General features: G+C 33.4%; 4 protein-coding genes across 4 annotated transcripts; 2 read left to right on the top strand and 2 right to left on the bottom strand.

Moving 5' to 3' along the window:
• Nucleotides 1-1,945: 1,945 nt before the first annotated feature.
• On the bottom strand, nt 1,946-3,221 carry LOC133338879 (cytoplasmic 60S subunit biogenesis factor ZNF622). The gene is made up of 2 exons (XM_061547002.1): nt 2,364-3,221; nt 1,946-2,295 (listed from the first exon to the last, which is right to left on the bottom strand). The coding sequence occupies exons 1-2, from the start codon at nt 3,216-3,218 to the stop codon at nt 1,948-1,950; spliced, it is 1,203 nt and encodes a 400-aa protein (XP_061402986.1). The 5' UTR covers nt 3,219-3,221; the 3' UTR covers nt 1,946-1,947.
• Nucleotides 3,222-3,719: 498 nt separating this feature from the next.
• On the top strand, nt 3,720-6,182 carry LOC133338937 (proline-, glutamic acid- and leucine-rich protein 1-like). Its single transcript, XM_061547064.1, has one exon. The coding sequence runs from the start codon at nt 3,720-3,722 to the stop codon at nt 6,180-6,182; it is 2,463 nt and encodes an 820-aa protein (XP_061403048.1).
• Nucleotides 6,183-6,511: 329 nt separating this feature from the next.
• On the top strand, nt 6,512-7,498 carry LOC133338885 (uncharacterized). Its single transcript, XM_061547011.1, has 2 exons — nt 6,512-6,615; nt 6,678-7,498. Exons 1-2 carry the CDS (start codon nt 6,587-6,589, stop codon nt 7,492-7,494), a joined length of 846 nt encoding a protein of 281 aa, XP_061402995.1. The 5' UTR covers nt 6,512-6,586; the 3' UTR covers nt 7,495-7,498.
• Nucleotides 7,499-16,739: 9,241 nt separating this feature from the next.
• On the bottom strand, nt 16,740-23,812 carry LOC133320922 (homeobox protein B-H2). Its single transcript, XM_061530032.1, has 3 exons — nt 23,728-23,812; nt 17,023-17,443; nt 16,740-16,959 (listed from the first exon to the last, which is right to left on the bottom strand). Exons 1-3 carry the CDS (start codon nt 23,810-23,812, stop codon nt 16,740-16,742), a joined length of 726 nt encoding a protein of 241 aa, XP_061386016.1.
• Between the last annotated feature and the right edge of the window lie 62 nt (nt 23,813-23,874).

The following is a 23,874-nucleotide window of genomic DNA, read 5'->3' as shown; positions in this document are numbered from 1 at the left end:
TTGCAAATACGTATTGTCAGTTTAAACACTCCGTTTAATGATGCCCAATCTGGAAGTTTGGTTATGCCTTAGTTACGTTTCAGCAGTCAGCATGTATATACAATTATAATTATTTTGTATGTACTATCGTGAAAAAATTGTTAATAGATTTATATCCTAAGTTTCAAATGTTTCATAGTCACTATTTGACATAATCTCACTTTGCAAATGAGGTTTTATTCTAATTATATTTCTACGAAACTATTACTGACCTCTTATATACACTACGAGAGTAGTTTTTTGGCACTGCGTCATTTTTATAATATTTATCAAAACTGTCACAGAGATATACATATAAAAGAGTATATAATATACATATATACATAAAATACACTTGATATGATATATGACTATTTTATGTAAGTCAAGCAGCTGCTTTTAAAAAACAACGACAAATCCCTTTCACTATATACAAATTACCTATGAATGAACAAACTTAAATCAGCTATAATATTCTTAAACACAACTACTTATCCATTCTTATTCAGTCTGCGGTTTTTTTTTTAAATCCGTCCATTTCTAATAATATTTATAAACTATACTTTTCTACAATAGAAATAATTGAGATATACCAGATTGTTTAAACAAAAGCAGTTGCTAAATTGAAAATAATAATGACTATTATATGTTTCGATGAAGTGCTACCTTAATATTAAAAAAAGTATATACTATAAATATGTTTAAATATATTATATGCAAAAAAATATATTATATGCAAAAAACAAACATTTTATTTTGTAAGTTTTTAATTTAAATTTTTAGTTAAAACAGAATTAAAGCAAACAGAAGAAAAAAATACTACATAAAACAAAAAGGACTCAATAGTTTATATTTCATTTAAAAATAGTATACAAAATCTCCCATACAAACACACACACACATATATACATACGACCCCACATCAGCTCATATACAAAAAACAATAGTTGAATTTAATTTTATTTTTCATAATTTATTTACTTTTTAGTTCAATTTTTGTACACATTTTTCCTCGCATTTTTTTTAATTTAACAATGCCGTAATACGGAGAGAAAACATGTAAATGAAAGCAACAATCTGCCGACTTTAAAAAGAAAACTGTCACTCCACCCGTTTTAAAATATGTTTTAGTTTTAATTTTATAATAAAGAGAAAAATAATAGCGTTAAAACTTAAATTGTATTTATAATTTTGACTTTAAAATTTAAATAAATTTAAAACATAAATTAAAGATTAATATTTGAGATGCTTGCATGTTCAACCTGGGCTTGTAGTTGTCTATTAAGCAATTTGGGTAAGTTGCAGTTGACAAAAAATCCTGAATACCCGATAAATTAAGCATATCGCTGCGTTTCGCTGACATTCACAATTCCGTTATAACTTTAATTTAATTTATTTTTATTCATTGCGAGGAAAAAGCCATCTGGCCAATAAATATCGCAACAAACCCATTATTTTTCATTATTGTCAAGGTTTGTTTATAAGGTTAACAGGGAGACGAATTCATGCTTTAGTCTTCTCTTGCTGTCAACATTTTAATCGCGAAATACAAACCAGAACAGGATAAAAACTAAAAATAAATTTGACAGTCAATGAAGACTTCGTTAACCTTATGAATAAACCTTGGTTATTGTCTTTCGAAAATAAGTTTTCAGCCTATTTGAAAAGGCTTTTAAATAGCAGGGACGTATCTAAAATTAACTAACCCCCTTTTTTAAGAGAAAGTTTTTGCACATTTGTTTTTAAATATTTCCTTTATTTTTTTTCAAAAAAATATATTTTCGTTACAGCAGGTGATTATAATAAAAAACAATTTACAAAACATTGTTGTAAATTTATTATGAAGACTCGTGTAAAGTTCAATTAACCTATTAGCTAAGAATCATATTTAGTTCCACTATCGCATAAAATCCATATACCACCATCAACTTAGAACATAACTTGAGCACGATAATGCTTTTGCAGTTTATTTGCGCGTACACCAAGCTTCATTTGCCATTTAGCATGGACTCTCTTCATCAAGTGAATATCGTGAGCTTTACGAGCAGCCAATTTCTGTTCGGTTTTCGTCCAGCCCAATGATCGATAAGTGCTTAGGACATGGTGTAATTTACTTGATTTCTTTGGAACCAATGCACGATTTGGATTCAAACGTTGTTTGTAGTAACGCAGCAACGAACGATGGCCAATAGTGGCACCTGAGGGCAAAACAAGTTGATATTCATCACCATCCAATAGTTCTGGAACAACTTCTTCATCAACATCCATGCCTTCTTCCTGCAAAAAAACAATCAATTGAGGTGAATTAGTAACATTAAATCTATACATGTTCTATCAGAACTTACATGATCTGGATAACTGGAACTGTAGTCGTAGTAATCTGCATATTCAGCCAAGGCCAAACCTTCATGTAGCATTTGACAGTGTCCCTTGTCAATCATGTGCTTTCTGACGGCATCCAACGAATAGAAGGTCTTGCCTCTATCATTGCACAACAGGCATATGAAGAAGACGGCTACCTTTTCACCCAAATAGTGTATCAAACCCTCCACATCAGTACAATACTCAACGTCGGGTATAAAGAAGGAATGTGCGACGGACATGTGTTTTAAATTATCAACCAAATCCTCTGCTTTATGTTCACAGAATATGCAGTCATTTTCCTTTAACGGACTCTCGGCAATCTCATCCAACTCATCCGAATCAACCTCTTCCTCTTCAATATCTTCGTATTCATCATCATCGTCGTCGTCGTCATCACCATACTCCACCACTTGTGCAGCCTGCTTCAAAGCAAACTTTCCTTTTCCTTCAGCTGCTGCAGCAATAGCCGGATGTGGCCTTTGCTGTATTAAAGATTTGGTGGTTACCTCCTTGACTTCGCTGCCACATTCCCGTTCAAATTTCACCAAATTTTCCTTGTGTTTCTTGCTGTTCAAATGGTTGTCATGGGCCTTCTGATTGCCAAACTGCTTCCTGCAGGCATTGCAGTACAAGCTCATTTGGCGTTCCTCGTTGGCAGTGGCCTCGGCATTGCGCATTTGCAAGACACGCGATTGGAAATCCTCTGCCGTGACTGGTGGCAGTTCAGCAACTCGGCGCTTGAGATTGTAGCGATGCCAATCTGTTTTGTAATGCTCTCTCTGTATATCCGCCGAAGCGAATTTTACACTACAATTGATGCAGGTAAAATTGGACATTGTTCGAAGTGCTCCAAGTAAAGGAATTTCACAATAGATAGGATATTAATCACTTGCTGCTTTCCCGAGAAAAAATAAAAACAATTGGAGGAAAACGTGCAATCAAACTAAAATCGATTAATCAACGATAAAAAATGACCAGGCAAATAATCGCCAGTAATCGGTTCCGATAACATTGCAATAGAACTGAACCCTAGTAACCAAAAATTAAAAAAAAAACGCAAATAAAAATACAATATAGTAATCAAGACTTAAGTAGGCAAACTCTCAACGGAAAATTTTGACATTCACCTGTGGAAAGCTTTCAACGCTCAGAATTGTAATACTACCTTATTAAATCTCCATTGGACATTGCGATATTTTTCATTAGCGATTATCGTCTGGGACTTTTGTATAAGAAATAATCGATTAGTCGAATGAGTGTGTGTGGTGTGCACGTTTTCTTTCTAATTATTGTTTACCGTTCAGCTCGTTCGGAAGGTATTGGAAACACATCTCGGAATGGCAACTGAAGGACTTTTGCAAGTGATACACAGTGTCTCTTCGTCAGAGAATAACTTTTTCAACATCTACGTTGAGGGTTTGGATGATCAGGTGTTCGGCTTGCAGGCGGATCGTTTGGCCGATGTCATCCAAAACATTAGTTCCCTCCTGTCCAAAGCTTCGTCACGATTGTTGGGGCTTCGTTTATTGAATAAATTTCTTGATCAATGCACTGACGATGTCTTCAACAAGACTGGAAATCTTTGGACATCGTTGGCTTTAAAAGCTTGCCATGCCCATATGCAACCGAATGAATCCATGCTGGCGTATGAGGCGTTGGGTAAGATCACCACAAAATCACTGCAATCAGCAGATTTGACGAAATCGTTTGCAAGTGGTCATCTTTCAAAAGTATACGAATCGTTGAATTATGTCCCAGCTGAAAGTGTTGGCAGCGCCCTTCGGTGTGTGGAAATATGCTTACGATGCTATCCGGCATCGAGTGGCCCGTCGAGAAAAACGATTGAAAAATTCTTAGCAAAGTTTCAAGACTCTCTCGATGCCGACATTGTGGCCTATAATGGAAAATGTTTGCATCTAATGCAGCAGGTTAGCGGTGGTGAGGTTCGCAGTTCCAGTCACAAGACACAATGGAAGAATTATCAGACCCAATTGGTGGGCAGCCTTCATGCCGTATTCAACGACATGTTTGCCAGTTGTAATGAGATATGGGACGACAATATTGTCACCGACCAACTGAATATGGAGAAGTTGGTGCTATCCGATGAACCAGTCAACAGAGCAGCTCAGCTGTATATAAGATGCCACAACTTGGTACAGTATCTAATTGCCGCTCTGAAGGAACCATTTCCAGCTGAGAAGCCGTTGTTGTCTAAAATGCTGTTGGGGATTATCAATCGTGGACTGAGTGTTACTCTGAATCTTCTACATCAAAATCCCATAACGGATAACATTGCCTTAGCCTTGTTGATGCCAAAGGTTCACATTGATCTTTTGTATTTGTTAGATGCAGTCGTATCGATTCTCAGAGCCCATGTATTGCCCTACTATAATTTAATTTTGGGCTTGCTAATGGATATTATGAAGTCTACATCGGCAGCTGAGAGTCATGGTAAACAGAAGCCTTTCGCTGTGCTCCGGGCCAAGATCTATGACAGTGTTTCACTGTGGTGCAAAATTCAAGGCGGTGGCAGCCGTTGCGATTCGATTGCCGAATATCTGATCAATGAAATTCTGGTGGATGTTACACCAGAGCAGAATGAACTGACATTGCAGGTGTGCGCTGGATCGGGTAAACATTTGTCCAAGAAGATGAAACGGCAATTGCACAAGGCACAAAATGAGCGTTCCAACATTTCGAAGAACAGTGTTAAGACAGCGAAGAACTCCCTATCGCAAAGGGATGACAAAAATCAATTAGTGTGCATTGCTGCCCTTCGCTGTCTACAGGAGTTGCTGCTTTCCGTTGCAAGTTTCCTGAAGCCCACGAAAATCAAATTATTACAAACCGTGGTGGTACAGATTTGTAGCCAGTTTTATGAATTTGCCGGAGATATGGGGTACTTGTATTCAAGCGCCCAATGTCGCCTGGAGATTTACAATGTACTGTATGTAATGGTATCCACTCCACACCATTTGTCTCCACCACCAATGGATTTAATTTTGAGTTTGTTGAACAACGCTTGCTGTCGGGATGGCAACATGAGAGTCCGTAATCAATGTGCTAGAATTCTACAGAACCTTGAAAAACTTGTTCATCCTCAAAAGGAATCGTTGATCTTTCCCATTGATGCTCGTGAGATTCGCAATGCTTTTATTATGCTGGGGCAGGAACGGTTATTAGGGGACTCTACGGCGTTGAATGGCGTTGGTGATGATAGTGATGAGGAGAATGAGCTTAATGAAGATGTCAATAACAAAGATAACGGTGAGGAGGTGGACGAGGGGCGTGAGGAGGAAAGTTTGGAAAATATCGATGAACATGATAGAGGAGTTATTAATTCAACTGAAGACTCGGTAACACAGATTGTTGATATATCAAGTGATAATGATGTCGAAATGCTTGAACAAACAAATGAAGATGATGTGCAGATTGTGGAAGATAAGATACATAAAGATGTAGAAGATACGACACATAAGGTGGTGGACAATGGACTGGAGGATAATGACGACTGTCAAATTGTGTCGCCAGCTGCTGACAACGACAAAACACATCTTGAAGAAAATGACAATACAAATGATCAACTCAACGAGAATCCAAAATCGCCTGACATTGTTCTTCGCGTTGAAGACTGTGACAGCCCACTTGTACAGAATGTTGATGAGGAAGCTGATGACGATGAGCCGAGCACAAAAAAGGCAAAGACTAATGACAGAGAAGAAATACAAAATATAGAAGAGATCGATGAAGAAAAACTGTTGGAGGATATAGCTGCGACTTTTGTTGATGATTTGGCTTAGAACTTAGCGAATTTTTTATATGCTTTAAGATATGAATAAAGGAAATATAAAATAAAATATGAATTTCGCATTCTGTTATTTCTTAGTTTTTGTTTTTTATTTCACCCAAAATCATATCCCAAGTTCATCGATTGTATCGAAATATATGTACTAAAAATCCCTACATCCCCAAAACAAATTCCCCAATTCGGTAATTAATTATGTAGAATGGCAACACTGAACATTACTCTTGTTTACGAAAGAGTGTGATGCACAATGGCGAGAAATTTGAGCCTAAAGCAGAACTAACGATAAAAAATTGTCGATAGTGTTATCGATTGTTCGCCATTCCATTCCTACTAATGACCACCGTTTAACTACTTCCTGAAAAATCTCCAAGGAAACCATCCAAAAATCCACATAAAATGGAAGGCAAGGACAATCGATCAAAAGAGTAGGTACATAGTTGACCTCTGGTATACGAAGCTAATTGAATTTTCACACTTTTTTCCCCAGTAAACGCCATAAGATGAAAACTTTCTACCGCAATAAGAGCAAATATTGCAAAACATCCTCTAGTTCGGATAAAGCAGAACCAATCAGGGGCTATGTTGATGTTGTGGACTCCAGTGACGAACGTTTCGTGGATCGCAATGAGTGGGTTAAGGGCCGTGGCCCAAGGGTAACCACACAATTGGAATATGCTCGTGACCTGGATATGAATTTGGAAGACGAAGAAAATGAACAGATGAGAGCTGGCGACTTCCATTTAATGTCCCAAATGCCTTTGTCTGTGGGTGGACACTTTAAATTTTCTTCAGAAAAACAATGGGAACAGGCGGAGAATGAAGCCTTCCTTGACAATACGGAAGCTAGTGAATACTTTACCTTGAATCTGAAACTCATCAATGTGGGTCTTCAGACAATTCCATTCTATAAACGTATGGATTTTTCATCAACCATGTTTAGCAATGAACAATTGATGAGTATGGAAAAGTCGGCAGAGTTGGCGGAAAAGACTTACCAGAATGTTCTTAAGGAACACATTGATAATCCACGAATTCAAATTAGTTCGGCTAGTCGTAAAACCAATTCGGCTAAAAGTCAAAAATCACAGGCTTCCAATGCTAAAAAAGCTGCTTCGGAAGCACCCGACGAACTGGACGAGCTATTAAATATGACAACAGATCAAATGTCGAAGGCCAGCGTACAGTCAGGTCGAAATACACCAGCAACAAATGCTCCCTCGACGCCGGTAACTGTAGCAGGTAAGCCAACTGGAGACAATAAGGATGATATTCAACAATGGTTGGACAATGTTTTAGAAGAATAAATTGAAATTGAAAATGGTGTAGATATTATTGAAAATGCTTTAAGCTTTGTTAGAAGAAAATAAATAAATTTGCGGATATAAGAAATAAATTAATAAAACGAATTTTAATCGTATCGAGTTTATCTTTCATATGAAGATAGTACTTGTCCAAAAACTTTTCATCTTTTCATATTTGTAAAGAAAAATTGTAACATATTTTCGTAACATATGGGGGACATACAAAAATTCAGAAGAAAGGAACCCGAAAGAAAATTAATTATTTTTTGAAATGACAATAGAAACCAGATTAAAAATTACTTTACTGTGATTTATAAAATAAATCTTGTTACTATTTCAGGAAATGCTTGATGAGAATCGATGATTTTCTTTATTAATGCAATTCAAACATTTAGATGACCTGGTTATATATTTGTACGCTGTTGTTGTTTTCTAAGATAAAGCATATCAGATTCAACCAATTAAAAGGCAAATTCTAAGCAGGCTTTGTTTTTTTACTACCAACAACCAGCTCTCTTCGGTGGTAGTAATTAAAAAATAAAATGTACAACTTATGATACTTATGCAACAAGAAAAAGAACACAAGAACGACAACAACATAATGCTAAAGTTGATAATCTTTTCATGTGAATGCATAATTAAAATTTATTAAAATATAAAACTTGTGCCAACACACACATACATAGCCAACCACCCACCCAGACGAAACAAATGGGGGAAAAAGTGCAGCAACGCAATCCAAGTACAAGAGCAACCAACTCCCATCCATCCATCCATAGGTAGGCAACACGGATGACAACAACAGCAACTTTGTAAGAAATGCTGCAACAACAGGGGCAAAAGTTATTTACATTTGAAAGTTATACATTTGGGGTTTGGGTGTCACGCCCATAAAGACTTTAGCTCGTTAGTCATAAAATATTTTTGCTCATTTTTTTCCTGTGGGCCTTTCACAAAGTACCGAAGAAAGCTGCACTGGCTGAAATGCATAGCAATCTTGCATAGATTTATTATAAATGTAAGTGTTTTGTTGTTTTTGTTGCGAAAAATGAAAGAAATTTCAAAATATGAATGTATAATGATGAACCGAGTGAGCATCTCTGTATGCAGGTTAAGGCATGTGGAAAGAAGCCAAGATGCATTTAATCCATATGCATAGCAATTTTTAATCTAGTTTCTGAGGGAGAGACCTATTTTATTTGTATTTTACATTTGTTAAGAATAAGCTATGACATAATTGCACCTACATGTATATACATGTGAACAATTGCAAACGCCTAAAAATAATTATTTGCTAAGGGTTATTGACGTCAAGTTTCTATAATGAAGACAGATGCATATCCTTTATTTCATATTCTATAGATGTTCATTTAAGCAAAATTTCGTTAGTGTTTTGTATTGAAATAACGAACACTTCTAATGTTTTAATTAAAAAATAATAATGATCACAACTGAAACTAAGTTAAGTTTTATATTCAAAATATTTCCATTATTCGAATGTGATTTCGAGGAGGATATTTATAATTTTTATTTTGGATATCACAAAGTAATGTCTGGAGTATTTATGTTTATATACTGCTGGATTCAGGCTATAGTCCCTCGATATTTTGCCTTTAAAGAAGTAAAAAAAAAATATTATTATTCTTTCGTTTGGAACAATTTGGTGCTTGACGATAGACCCATTCCAGAAATTTTTAAAAATAAATAAAATCACGAAGTATGTTAGAGGAGTAATATGATATACTATCCTCAGGGTTAAGAACCCCATAGTTACTCGAATATAAGTTATGATGAAATATTTGGCCTGTTCCCGTACTGCAAGAATCTACTAATTTTTACTATTTTTTCCGATATCATAAAGGAAAAACTGTTATCGTAGTAAAAACTAGGAGATTCTTGCAGTACGGGAACAGACCAATTGTGTTAAAATTTTTCAGACAACTATTTCTCAATTTTCCCCAGAATGATTTTGAACACTTTCTATGGCAAAAGTCTTCATCCCTCCCTTTCACTTGTTGTTTGTAAATCAGCTTTGATATTGTATCATTTCCAAAATGATTTCCATCAGTAATTCTTGGATTATTGTTTGTGTAATCTTTGATTTGTGTAATCTTTGATGAAATGGAAATCACAAAAAGCCCACAAATTACCAATTTTGTGTGATAACAGAGGACAAAGTACAATATAAATGGGCAAAAGGAGGGTGTATCATTGGCAATAATTGCAAATTACCAACAGCACTCAAAGGCATAAAGCTCCTGTGGGTGCATGGAACTAATGACGATGCAGACGTAGGGTAGTTGCGGAAAATTATTTAATTTCCAGTTCAAAAAGTTTGAATATTATCGTTCCCAGATGCTGAAGTTTCATTCTAACTACTAATTTTAACTACTGGTTCTAAAATAAGATTTTTATTTTTTAAAAAGTATTTTTTGATTATTTTACTATTAAACATAGAGTTTGTCCCTTTGGGCGGTCCTCTAATTTCACTTGTTGAAATCACGTTTCACTAGAGTGAATCTATTTTAGCATATAACCAGTGTTATAATTAGTGGCATGACCTAAATTGCCACTTCACGTTGCAGCGGACCTTTCATGATGTTTACAACCACAAATTATTTAAATTGTGTCACATAATAACAAAATATCACTCCTTGATAAACAACTAAACAGGCCCGTGCACTCACTCACCCTCCACAAGAAACAACTTCATGAACAACAAAGAGTCCAAGTGTCAAATAAATAAAAAAGGGAGGAAGTTGTTGACTTTTTTCCAATTGTGACATGCCACAGGATAAATGAAGGGGAAGCTGTAAATTTGACAAACTAACCCCCGAATGAAATGATTATACGCTGAATGGATTTTCTGCGGCAAAAGTTTAATGGGTTTCATAATAATATTTGAAGTCTAAAATCTTGATAATCATAACAACAAACAACAACAACAAAAAAGAGGAAAGGAGCATAACGTTCGGATTTTCCCATCGACATCAACATTTTAACGAGAGTGGGAAGGAGGGTTGCCTGTCATCATAGCCAAATTAACAAGTGATTGTTGTTCGTGTTTAATTAGCTGTAAATTGTTCTAATTGATATCCCTTAGAGTAGAGTAGCAAAGATAATAGATAAGACTATCAAGATTTCTGAGGTTATGTATCTTTTAATCTGTTAGCTTTAGAGGTTATGTATTCAATTCTTAATTTTTAATGTTTAATCTCTATTGTTAGTGTGACAAGTGTATAGTAGGTCTATTATTGCTAAAATATATTTGATTTTCCCATCAATATGAATGGACATTTTCAGCAGTTTTTTATTTGCTTTTGAGAAATGTTGGGTTAGGATTATACATAGTCGTATTGACAAGTGCGTTGCATATCTATGTATTAGAAATTATAATTATAATAAATATGCGGATTACGTTTACTTATTTTTTTACTTTAAGCTCTGTTCTGCAAATTTTATTATTATTTCTATTAATAACCATTCAAAATCATAAATATATTTCACTTTCTAAAATTTTCTACAACTATGAAATGACATTCTACCATACTGCAGCCCACTCCAAATAAAAAAAAAAATACATCCAATTAATTTTTGATTAGAATAAATATTCATTTTTAAGAGGAGACACAACTGAATTTCAACCAACTAACAAAGCCGTGAATAAATGTTATTGTAATGGCTAGAAGCTCCCCAAAAAATAACTGCAAACAGCAATCTCCGTGTTTTTTTGTACTTCAATTCTATTGCGATTAACAAATTATTTCATCCGTTAACAAAAATAAATTTGCTGTGCAACAAAAATGTATTATATAACAAAAATCTATAGATACTTCAAAGTCCCGCTGGTAACATGGCAACAGAAACAAGAAAAAAGCCAACATCATCATTCACAAGCAACTGCATCTGAAAATTTGAAAATAAACGAACGAAACAGCTTTATACAATTTGGCCAACCACTTCTCAATGAAATGGAGAGGAGTTCTGACAGAAAGATGGTTATGGGGTATAACATAAAACCCCCTTCCAGGCAGCTCCCCTCTTTCTATATATATAAATGTATATATGTGTATAAAAATCATAGAATCAACGTTTACTAGTGAGATGTGAGAATGATGTTAAACGTGGCTGTTTGTTGTGGAGCTGTATGTCTATGTGCTGCATGGTAGAGGTGGTTAGCGGGGTACCAAACAAAATGGAAGTCGAAAAATGTAGCCAACCGGAAAACAAGCAACAACGTTAAAAATTAAAAGGGTACTGAACACTGCAACGATGATAAATTTGTTATGAGAAGGGATTGCCAAGGATGCCATATGATTTGTCAATTTCATTTTAAAAATTTACTTGATCGAATTTTTAGGATTCATTTTGAATGTGGAATCGACATGTAAGATAATGGATCTGTTCCCGTACTGCAAGAATCTAAAATTTGTTACTACTATAACGAATTTTCCTATATGATATCAAAGAAAGTGGTAAAATCTAGTAGATTATTGCAGTGCGGGAAATGACCAAATGTTGTAATATTCCATCAAGAATGTGCCATATGGATTTTGAACCAGAGAATAATCATTTCAGAACAATTTATGACATAACAATACATATCAAAGGGTCAATAAAAAATAAAATTAAAAAATTGATCTGGCAGCTCTCGTGCAAGTATATATTCTACATAGCCCAGTTAAAATGTTGTTCAGTGAACCAATCTGAAGCCTGGCACTGTTATAAATGAAATAACGGTAATTCCAGTTAGTTGGCGCTGTTGCCTCTAGTGGCAGACAGTTATTTTACAGCTGTAGTTGTAAGGACTTTTCGAGTTCACTAACACAGGCAACACACAGCTGCCGATAAATAAATGGATAGATGCCATGGGTGGGCTCCAAGTGGAAGCTACATTTTTTCCCCATTTAAGCGTTTAATATAAATGCAATGAATAAGCAATGATAACGATAATAAACCCATGAATGAAATTGAAAAGAGTCCGGAGAAAGGCAAAAAACGAAAAAATAAAATTCCACTCTTTTTTTATAACTTATTTCACAAGTTATGCAACGCTAATTAATGAATACTTCAAACAAGAAAATGTAAAAAATGGGTTTCAAATGTCTGCAGGGTAATATTTTAAGCCACCCCCAAAATAAATTTAATACCATATAAATTGATATTAAAAAAGCATGAAATTGCAAATTTATAGTTTTTTTAGTTGTTTTTTTTTTGTTATCACAAGTAATTTATTAATTTCTAGTCAATATTTATAAATGATTTGATTTTAATATTAGACTACTACAACCCTCCAACTAAATCGTTTTGTAATTGTTGGTGACGTTTGCCATTCATGTTCTCCCTTTTGGATGGATTTTATGTGACATAAACTGTGACATTCATAGGCGAATGATTTTCACCTAGAAAGGTACAGCGAACAGATTATTTACGGCCCAGAGGATAAATACAATTTGTAACATTTTTCCAAACGGAATAAATAACAAAAAGGGAATGACTTTTGTTGTTGTAAAATACATCCAGACTTAATGGTTCTTTATTACTTGTTGTATTGAAATAATAAACGCCATACTTTGTTTTTGTTTTTCTTTTTTTTAATCTCTGGTGATGACTTTTTCTCGTTAACATTCACATGGAAAAATGTTGGCAACCACTTGACAATTTGACTGACAATGACGGGGAGGAAAGACAGAGAACCAAAATCAACTTTGCATGTCAACAAAAACACTGACAAGTGTTTTAAGTATAAGACCATAGGAACATTATTTGTTTGTTATTTTAAATTTAATAACTATGAGTAAAATAAAACAATTTTGTGATAAATTCTGTAATCTAAAAAAGTAAATAATAGTCAAATTACCATTATCACAAGACTCACTACTGTATATTTATAAGAAGAGCTTGAAATTATACCAACAACAATTGACATAACTTCAACTCTCGCTCACTCACTCACTCTCTTGCTCTCAGTATATTTCTATTTGACAGTTTTGTTATTAGTTCTTCGGTATTCTTTGCAATGATCGGTCGCAAGCAATAAAATCAATGCTAAAAGTATTAAATAATGTTAGAGTTTTACAATAAAACATTAAAATAATTATTGTAGAACAAATATGTGATAAATTGTGTATGAAAAATGGAAGTGAAAGTGACAAATTAACCCAATTGGAATATTTTCTTATCGTTGGTATCTCGCGTGTGTGTGCTTGTGTTGTCTTCTTTGTTGTGTATTTGGCCGTGATTACATTAAATGGCGACAAAAGCCATCTTGTTTTTGTGATCGGTATGTTCTCACAAAAAGAGTAAAAGATAAATAAAAAAATAGATTTTTTGTAAAGATGAGTGCCTGGAATAATATTAATTATAAATCGGTATGAAACAAATGTCATGTATTTATTCCAATTTCTAAATACTAATGCAAAAAAGGCACTGCGAAATAATTTGTAAGACTTACTGGGAGAAACCGAGAGAAAAAAAGTGACAAGTGGCTTTTTATTTATTTTAATTTAGTACCGATAATTAAAAACAATTTTTTATAAAAGATGTTCGTGAAAAATTGTATAAATTGAGCAAATAAATTAAAATATTCAATTTAACCATAGCCACAATATTGACTCTTGTGGATGTTAAATCTGGTTTATATAAGTCACATTATGTATACAACTCTTCCCAAAAACTGTGTGTTGCATACAAAAGTTGCATGGGAAAACCCAGACTGAACATACACAAGAGTGAACATTGGTTTCAATAGTTAATCAAACTATTATTATTATCATTTTAACGATTTTGTATTGATTTTAATTATTGTTTCTAAATTACCATATGAGGAGAGCTTTAATTTACAACAATAACAAATGACATAACTTGAACTCTCGCTCGCCCATTCCCTTTCTCTCTCTCTCTCTCTCTCTTGTTCTCAGTAAATTTCTATTTGACATTTTTGCCATTAGTTCTTCGGTATTGTTTGCAGTGATCGGTAGCAATCAATAAAATGTCGTGAAAAGTATAAAAATGTGTTATTGTAGAAAATAAAATAGAAAAATAATTGGTCAAAAATAAATGTGTGATATATTGTGTGTAAAAAAACGGAAGTGAATTTAACAAATTAACCACATTTCTATGAACATTTTGCTATCGTTGGCATCTCGCGTGAGTGTGCCAGTGTTGTCTTCTTTGTTGTTTATATTAAATGACGGCAAGAGCCATCTTGTTTATGTGATCGGTTTGTTGTTACAAAGGAAGAGTGAAAGAAAAAAAATAAAAATATAGAATATGTGCAAAAATGTATTTCCGTTTGAAATAATATTATATATACATTGATAAAAAAATAATCTTGCGTTTAGAAACACATCTGATTGGAAATCCTTGTGTATGAGGTTTTGCTGAAGATGTGCAAAATGGCGGACACTATGGTGAGTTTTTTCTTGAATATTTTTATTAAAAACCCGATTTTCACATTTGTATTATTTTTTAATTAGTAAATTAATAATAAATATTGTAAACAAGTAACAGCGAACTTAATTAATTATAAATTTGAATTTAATATAAATGATAAGGTCACGGCATGACCGAAAAGTTGTTCATCTGGGTTGAGTAGGTACCTATGTGAGTGGCCCTATAGATCACATCTTCAAATTTAATGAAGGTCTGCTTATATTTCACGCTGTACAATTGATAGATCAAAGCTAATTCTTCAATTTACAAAATTTTCAAAATTTCAACCCTTTATGGGGAAAGGGTCAGAATGAGTGAACCGATTGATCCTATCGTAGATTTGTAAAAAAATTACGATTTTCACTTAGCTTCGTATGAGACTTAAATTATATCAAATTGTGGAACTTTTTGGCGGAAAATTATCGTGTAGACAGATTCCATTTTTTATTTAACTTTTTACGATTTGAAACCTTTGGATCAAATCGCTTCAAAATTTTAGCCTTTCTAAATCGACTCGATATGTTTCCTATAACTGATTTGTTCCAAACCGATATTTCGATAATATACAAACATTTTGTTTCTCTTTTTTTGCTCCAAATGTTTTGAAAAGATTTTCCACTTTTGAGGGGTTGCACAAAATGCTAAAGCTTTTACATTTGAATTGTTTTTTTTTTTATATTTTAAACCTTAAATGTCCTTCCTTAATTGTCATCATTAATATCAGCATAAAACCTTTCCATGTCTCCTCTTTTCTCAACTAAATAACTCTCTATCCTTCCAAACAGATTTTTTTATTTTGAAGAACCATCATTTCATTTAAACAAATCCCAATAAATGTTGATGTTATGACGTTATTTTTGTTATAGTTTATTATTTGTAACGGAAGTCAAAAGTGCTCAGCAGAGTAAAACACTAATGAGCAGATAATCGACATTACAATGTTGTATTTTCCCCACCTCCCGGGGGGTATGGCGTTGTGGGTGGTTGGTTGGCAAAGTTTCAATGACTCCTTCAACGGGCCATAAACAAGTATTCTGCATGCAATCATTATTTTGCTCATAATTGTTGTTATTGTTGTTGTTCAGAGACATTGGCAAGAGTCAGAGAGAAGAAGATGTAAAATGAACCATGGTTGGTTGAAAACTGATGGCCAGTCAGAATGAGAGAAACTGAAATTTTACATTTTGTGAGCTGTACTGAAGAAAAGGGGTTATTTTGATGTATCACAAGATTTTAATGAATCGAAATTGTCTTTTTATATTCTTATGATTGGGATAATATAGTAGTTCCGAATGTTATATGAAATAAAAATTCTGAGATTTAAATCGCATTTTTATTAAACCCTATTTTTGTATTTTTTATTTTCCGATTTATTTTATTTTTTTAGATGTATTGTTTGTAATAGAAACTAGTATATTACCTCTGCACCTAACCTGACAAAAACCCCCCATACTCCCTTGTTGATATAATAGCCCTATACTTACCACCAAACAACAATTTTAAGTCTTTCCCCCTTCCTTTGATTTTACGATAAAAAACAAATTCTCAATATGCATTATTATTTCGCTTTATTATAATAATTTTCTTTAAATATTTTACAATTATTAGTTATTTTTTAATTCTAATTTAAATATTGCACTGTGTTGGCACAGATTTAATTACCGCGGTGTACAATATCTTTGTACGTTTTTTTGTACACCGTTTTTCATTAACTATTTACAAAATGTATTTAAAAATTAATTAACAATAAACATTTTCGTTTGGCCAGTTAACATTCAACCCGATTAGGTTCCTTCCGTGGCATTCGACAATTCTTACAGGGGACATCCATGAACATAGCCCACGTTACGGAATAAGGCTGCCGCTGCTGCTGATGTTAAAAAATTGCAGGGATTTGTTGTGTTGAACGAAGATAGGCCAGGTGGGCAACAACCCAAAGGATTGCCCGTACCATCGCCGACATATTCTTTTTCCATGGTGGCCTGATGGCGTAACTGTTCCAAGCGCAATTGATTTTGGCGCTTCCATTTGGTTCTGAAAAATAATTTTAAAAGTTTAGTCGTAATTCTTTTTTGGAATTTTTTGAGATATGCTCACCTTCTATTTTGATACCAAGTTTTAACCTGTGTTTCAGATAAATTTAATGTTTCCGCCACATCACTGCGATCGGCCACACTCAAATATTTCTGACAACGAAATTTCCTTTCTAAATACGCCAACTGGGCATGGGTAAAGGCTGTGCGTCGACGTCTTGGTTTGCGACCACTTTTCACCAAGTTCATTTTGGGATCATTGAGAAAACTGGGGTGCGTTTGTCCCTGTGGCTGGCCACTGGCAGCGGCATCGTTGTCATTTTGATAACTTGAGGAATCAAGACTGGATTCATTGTTGCTCAGATTGAAATGGCCATTTGACAGGGAATTTCCTCCACCTGCATAATGACAATTCAGAGCTTCTGAATCAGGAGATGAACGATCTTCAATATCTATATCCGAATTGTTGTCAGATATATCCGAATCTGCAATGACAAAAAGAAGAGAGGTGATGTTAACATTGATTTCCATAGAACTTGTAACAACTATCCTGTGGTTCGACACGTGTAAACGCTTAACCACCTACAAGGCTTCCATTAAATTCAGATTTTTTTGAGGTTAAAAATAATAATACCCCTTGTGATGAAGAGACCGACCACACAATAATCAAATGGAACCCACTCAAGACAACACAATCATTAGAAGACAATTCAACAAGAACTGAATATTCAGATTTAATGCTTTTTTAAGTGGGCGTTTGTTAGACGTCTATCTACCACACATACAAACACACACACATGTTCCACCAATACCACCACTTAAAATATAACCCATCATCATCATCAATAGTCGTCATTCAGTCATCCAATGGCTCGCTCATTCGTTTGTTCATTCATCAATCCCACTTGGCATTACTCTCGGAGGAGGACGGGACAAAGATAGCTTCGGCTTGCGCATCATCGTTTTCCCGTTGCTTTGCCAATCCATTGTTATCCTCTTGGAGTACTTTTGCCACAAAGCCACATGCAAAACGAATTTAGTCTATTTCCTTGAACTGAACTGGTCTTCTTATGTACGAAAATAGCATTGTATTGTGTGGTAATTGTGTTATTTTTATCTGGCGATATCCTTTGTATCCTGTCTGCAGCGGTGAAATGCGGCACATGTGTGCTTTTGCAGACGAATAAAAAATAAGAGGTTGCCACGATAGCCTTAATGGAGGGCACAGTTGGAATCATTATGTTCACGTGTTTACTGAAGATGATTTCATAGGAGTTTTTGTCTTAATTTTGACGAAAAAAGGTCAAACATGTGTCAAAAAAATTTATATGACGTCAGAGAAAAGAATATGTAGGATTTTTTATTAATTTCACAATCAAAATCAATCACAAATGATGCAGTAATATAACAATATTTAAGGATAAAAATACTATAAGATGGATGATAAATAACTGTGTTAATTCAAAATTTCATGATGTGAGAAATTAAAATTTAATTAGAACAAGTCATGTGTTTCTAAGTACAAATCAAAAGCCTCAATCTCTTGATCCTTTTTTGTAATTGTTTTATTATGTTTTCCATAAATTTTCCACAGGATATTCCCATAATCTCTATAATGTATGTGTAAATACATAAACATAATCATCATATGTTGTTTTGTCCTCTTGGAATAAATAAAATCAATTGAAAGAATAAAATAATTGCTACTTGACTCCCAGCAAGTGTAGAAATAGAAAGGATAAATTGATTGGACGTGACTTTTTGTTGAAATTCTTAAAGATGATTTCCTTCGTTACTCAAATCCCCCTTTTCTAGTTAAAAAAAATAAAAAAAAACAGACATACACATATCCTTCAATTATATTTATCAGATATATGTGATTTTTTTATTCGGTGGTTTCGAAAATGGGGGTTGTTCTTCTGTCTTTAAAGGGTTTAAAAGTCAATTGCCCTAGGGCTATAAAAAAAAACTTGCAAAAAATGTGTTCAATTGGCAATAAATTGCTTTTAAATATGTATGTATGTTCACAAGTTATGGGATTTGAAGATATCCGTTATTAAAGTGATACCAATTGTTATATTTCCGAATACGAATTAAGTGGTTATTAGTCAATTTGAAAAGGCAAAACCAAAGTTATTTAGGATACTAAACATTATATGTAAATATTACAGTATTACATACAAAGGAATACAAATTAAATTCGTATTTTTTAAATATCCTTATTATATTTTTGTTTAAAAAATAACAATTTTGATTTCCTAATGAGGGTATCTACATTACCTAATGGGGTGTATCTACATTATTTATTAAAAAATTGTTGGTAAACTCTTAAGGGCTTTCATAATCATATTTCGACATATTTACCATATATATGTTCGTCCGATTTCATTTATCTGATTTGAATTTGTTCAAAATAGCTTCAAAGAAGTTATTTATGATGTACATTTTTTTGAATTGATTGTGAGTTATAATATGACTCCTAAAAGCACACTGCAATCCTTTCTATGTTGTCCTTTTTCCTTACCAGCTTCACAAAATATCATTTTTTTTTTGCACAGATGTTGTATTTTTTATTATTTTTTCTTTTGTCTAAAAATATAACTTTCTGTTAATTTCTATCTTTTCTGATTTCAAAATATACATGTCCTTAATTATTGTACAACAGCACAACAACCCCATTTTTAAATGGGTTTGACAAACAAATAAAGTAACCACAGGATATCAACAGACCAATTAGCAGTAGCAGAAATCGCTGCTTACCAAACGCAGTCTAATGAAAACTTCAGGATGTCACATCAACGGTTAATAGCTCAACACTTGAGTGCACAAGCCAAATCAAAATTGGAATTATGGCAAAAACAACAATTCGAAGATAAACAAAGACACCCAGTTGAAGGGAATGAAATCAAGATAACACTGAAAAATAATAAAGCAAATGCCTTAAGTCATTTTATGGGACCGTGTAAAAAATAAACCACAACTATGTGTAAGTGTTGGTCATATGTGACAAAACGATACCCTAAAATAATGTTTCTTTCAGTGGTAAAGAATTAGAATAAAAAAAATCCTTTTGACGATAACCAGCAATAAATATTACTTTCACTCCTCTACAATATTGTCGATATATTTTTCTATGCTGTTCTTGTGGCAAATTCTTGACCTCTTCGGTGGGTATTCAATTCCCTTGATTATACAGCAAATAAATGACGTCGAAAATATTGTATTTAAAATGTTGTCAATATTAAGACCTTACACTAGATTACAGTATTTTTATTAATTTCGCCAGGTAATTCTACCTTTATTATTCTGTCATGAGTAATTATTTCTTCTATTGAAAATATTGTATTTACAATTTGCAATTCCTTTTACAAACGTTGAGTATTTTCGTTTTCTATTGAAAAACACATGTGAATACCACCCACCATTCTCAGTGTAGGGTGTACTTGACGAAAACGATGAAAATATGTTAACAACTTTATAAGCAATTTGTCACGTACGACTTTGTCATTTGGTGTGTTCTGTCACTGCATTCGCATTCATTTACCGCCAGCACAGGGTGTGAGTAAGCGCTACAGTAGTCGATTCCGACAAGGAGATGAGCAGAAAAGTCGTTTGCCACCTTTAGCCCCCCAACCAAACGTGGTGACAAGGGAGAAATGAAAATGTACGTTTGGTTTGTTTTGTGCACAAACAAATCATACGGCAATTAAAAATGTAAAATAATGTCTAGCTATTCATTTAGTCGACTTCGACACACACACACACAACCACAAATTTACGACACTTTTATGCAATATTGTTAAACAATAAGGATTCGTTTTGAGGATTAACTGAAACCAACACCATACCTAACCACACCCCCATCCACTCCACCTCCACTTGTCCATGTAAACAATTTTCATAACTGGCCTGTGGCATTTTGTGTGCGGTTGAATGCGAATGAGAGTGGGTAAAGTGTCAGCAGGATACTTTGTGTGAGTGTGTATGTGAGGATAATGTCAAAGAGAATGATGCCATATTAATTAGAGAGTGTATATAAGTGTGTCTGTGTGTTAAATAGAGTGCAGAACATGAATTAGAGATAAACTTGTCACAACATTGCCATGGCAATGGTGCCTGCCGCTGCCGCTGCCGCCGCCTGACAAGATGCCAAGTATCCTACTCAAATCTAAACATGTAGTACTAAACAATTAGCAACTATTTAAATGTTAAATACACAATTAACTCGTATTTAGTTGGAAAGCCAACAACAAATTATATCTTCATATTATTTTATTTGTTTGTTAGCAAATGGTGGCAATTCAGGCAACGCTCTGTGCTTTACAGTTTCTTAATGGAGGAGAAGTCCTTAAGGTTTCTCTTATCACATATGTTGTTTTGTATCTGTATGGTGGTAACCTAAAATTCTTGAGTATGTTAAGGACCTTAAATTGAAAAAAAGAGAATGTAGTAAGGATAAGGATAAACTAATTAAAATAAATAATAGATAATCAACGAAAAGTTGAGAGTAAAATCGGAAAATACCTATAAAAAAGTGGGTCCATAGTGTATGATATCATATTTTGAAACCAATGAGACTATGGTCTTGAAAATACCTAAAATTGAACGGTATAATCGGAAAATATAAATATATGTTTATTATTTTGGGGGGAAGAGCTCTGAGAGTATTGATATTAGAAAATGAGACCAAAACCCCTAATTTGCCAAATTCGGTACTGGATAACAAAATTAATATAAGTGCTATATTATATAAAATTCTGGAAATTGTATTCGAAAAATGCAGCTAGAATTTTTGAGAGGTGTGGTTATATGGGAACATGGATCTGTATTACATAATAGCAATAACATTGTCAAAACATTGAAAACGTTATAAAACATTGAAAATGTTATATAACTACTGCGGAATATCGAAAAGTTCCGTTACATGAGTTATAATACAAAACGTATACCAATATGGGAAATTTAACATAAACATATGTCTTCTATACGCCGAGAAAATGATAAATTCCATCATATTTTATAAAATGTGGGAAAAAATTAGTCCCGATTAACATTAAGCAATTTTACTTGCTGCAAGTGCCAGTTCGTGGGCGAGAGAAGTGAAGAGTCTCCTCAACTCTCTTAAATACAAACTATAGAGTTGAGGCAATATCTCAATATCTAAATTTGGGTGGTACTGTCATAGTAGGTTTTGATCCAGAATTTGTTAAATTGTACTAGTTTTTAATACCTTTGTTCGAAAAACGATCCCTTTAAAGGTTCACTCTTCTCCTAGCAAATGTGGCCGAGTAAAAATTGTAACCTAGAATTCCAATTGGAAATTGGCTGCTGGGCTGATTTTGATATTCCGAATAGATTAACGTTTCCATATTTTTTTTTATTTGTGCCCTGAAAGCGAATTCCAATTGGAAATTGGCTGCTGGTCTGATTTTGACATTGCGAATAGATTAACGTTTCCGTACTTTTTGTATTTATTTGTGCCCTGAAAGCGACTTGGACATATTTTAATTTTGCTAAATTTAATAATAAAATTAATTTCCCAGTACAGCTATCAATTTCGGTACACCATATTAAATATTGCGATTTCAGCAGACAGGCGATTTGAATTGTTAGATAAACTAGTTGTAAGTTTTAACAAAGTCTGAAAAATCCAAAGTGATATAAGGCCAATAATGTCCAAATTTAATTATACAATAAGTCATAGGTTGTAAGTTCTCAAATGGGTATTTCTGCATCCAAAGTCAGCATATGTTCAAATTTTGGTATAACCTCTACATTTTCAGTCTCTTGGAAAAAAATTATAAATTAAAGTTGTAATTTTAGAATTCTGGCGGTAGAGGTGGATTTTTAAGTCCGAAGAGTGACAATCATCTCTTGTTGTTTTTGCAACAATAATTCCGCAGTATTCAAAGTTCAGTTTGGTATACTGTGTGGGTCTATGAAGATATATATATATTGTTTCAAAACTATTTTTAAGTGGTATTAATTTAGTTTGTGGCTTTGTGTCCTTAAACATGATAGAATATATTTACGTAAACTTTTCTAGAAAACAAAGATTTGTACCAGAACCTAAAATGGACCTTAACCACTTATATTTCATAAACGACTTATATTTCATAAAAGAAAAATTGTAATGATAGTAACAAATTGTACACATTTGCAAGTTCTTGAACAGATTTCTTGTGTGTACCCCTATTCACAACAAATCTTATCGGGCATAATATCGGAAAATAGTGTCAGGAAGACGAAACAGGCTTCCAAACACTCAACGACTTTTTATGTTTCCCATGGCAGTACCATGGCAATGATTCAAGCAACTTGTAAGTAAAAGTTTTAAAACATTTCATTTCGTTTCGTTTTTCATTTTAAAAATTTTATTTCGTATTACGATCATTGGCTTCAATGACATCAAATAGTCAGGAGACTTTCTCAAAGTCTGGAACTATTATGTGTAAAAATCGTATACTATCATTAAAACCACTCTGTCTCATTTTATAGATTAATAATAATTGAAATATATTATTTGTCGTTTTTACGTTGGAAATAGAAAAAACATTCGACTTGCTTTTTATTTGAATGATTATTTTGCATTAGAAATTTAGATATTTAGAAAATATGTTTTAAACAATTTTTTTTAATTTGTTTTCAAATTATTTAGCTTATGTTGACAGGATCAAAACACTTGGGTTTATTATTGCAGTTTTTGTTGCTATTGTAATATTCAAAAAAGAAAAAGTTTCAAATTATATTACAACTCGAAATGTCTTACCATCTTCATTTTGTTGCTGCTGATGATTAATTAAATCCCCCAAAAGGTCTCGAATCAAAAAGGATTTGGAATTTTGATTGTGCATTCTTCAGTTTTTGTTTATTTTATTTTTTTTTTAATTTTATTTTTGTGTAATTGTGGAAATGG

The sequence above is a fragment of the Musca vetustissima genome, unplaced genomic scaffold (genome assembly GCF_032173495.1).
Source record: "Musca vetustissima isolate MV318-11 ecotype Yass unplaced genomic scaffold, APGP_CSIRO_Mvet_v1 utg704, whole genome shotgun sequence".
Classification (NCBI taxonomy): Eukaryota; Metazoa; Arthropoda; class Insecta; order Diptera; family Muscidae; genus Musca; species Musca vetustissima.
Note: the sequence above shows the minus strand (reverse complement) of the source record. Positions and strands in the feature narration are given on the sequence as shown.

Coding starts and splice junctions, on each gene's coding strand:
- LOC133338879 (XM_061547002.1), bottom strand. CDS start 3,218: ATGTCCAATTTTACCTGCATCAATTGTAGTGTAAAATTCGCTTCGGCG. Junction 2,296..2,363: donor GTTCCAGTTATCCAGATCAT/GTAAGTTCTGAT, acceptor GTTTTTTTGCAG/GAAGAAGGCATGGATGTTGA.
- LOC133320922 (XM_061530032.1), bottom strand. CDS start 23,812: ATGCACAATCAAAATTCCAAATCCTTTTTGATTCGAGACCTTTTGGGG. Junction 17,444..23,727: donor GCAGCAACAAAATGAAGATG/GTAAGACATTTC, acceptor TTGTCATTGCAG/ATTCGGATATATCTGACAAC. Junction 16,960..17,022: donor ACTTGGTATCAAAATAGAAG/GTGAGCATATCT, acceptor ATTATTTTTCAG/AACCAAATGGAAGCGCCAAA.
- LOC133338937 (XM_061547064.1), top strand. CDS start 3,720: ATGGCAACTGAAGGACTTTTGCAAGTGATACACAGTGTCTCTTCGTCA.
- LOC133338885 (XM_061547011.1), top strand. CDS start 6,587: ATGGAAGGCAAGGACAATCGATCAAAAGA. Junction 6,616..6,677: donor AAGGACAATCGATCAAAAGA/GTAGGTACATAG, acceptor TTTTTTCCCCAG/TAAACGCCATAAGATGAAAA.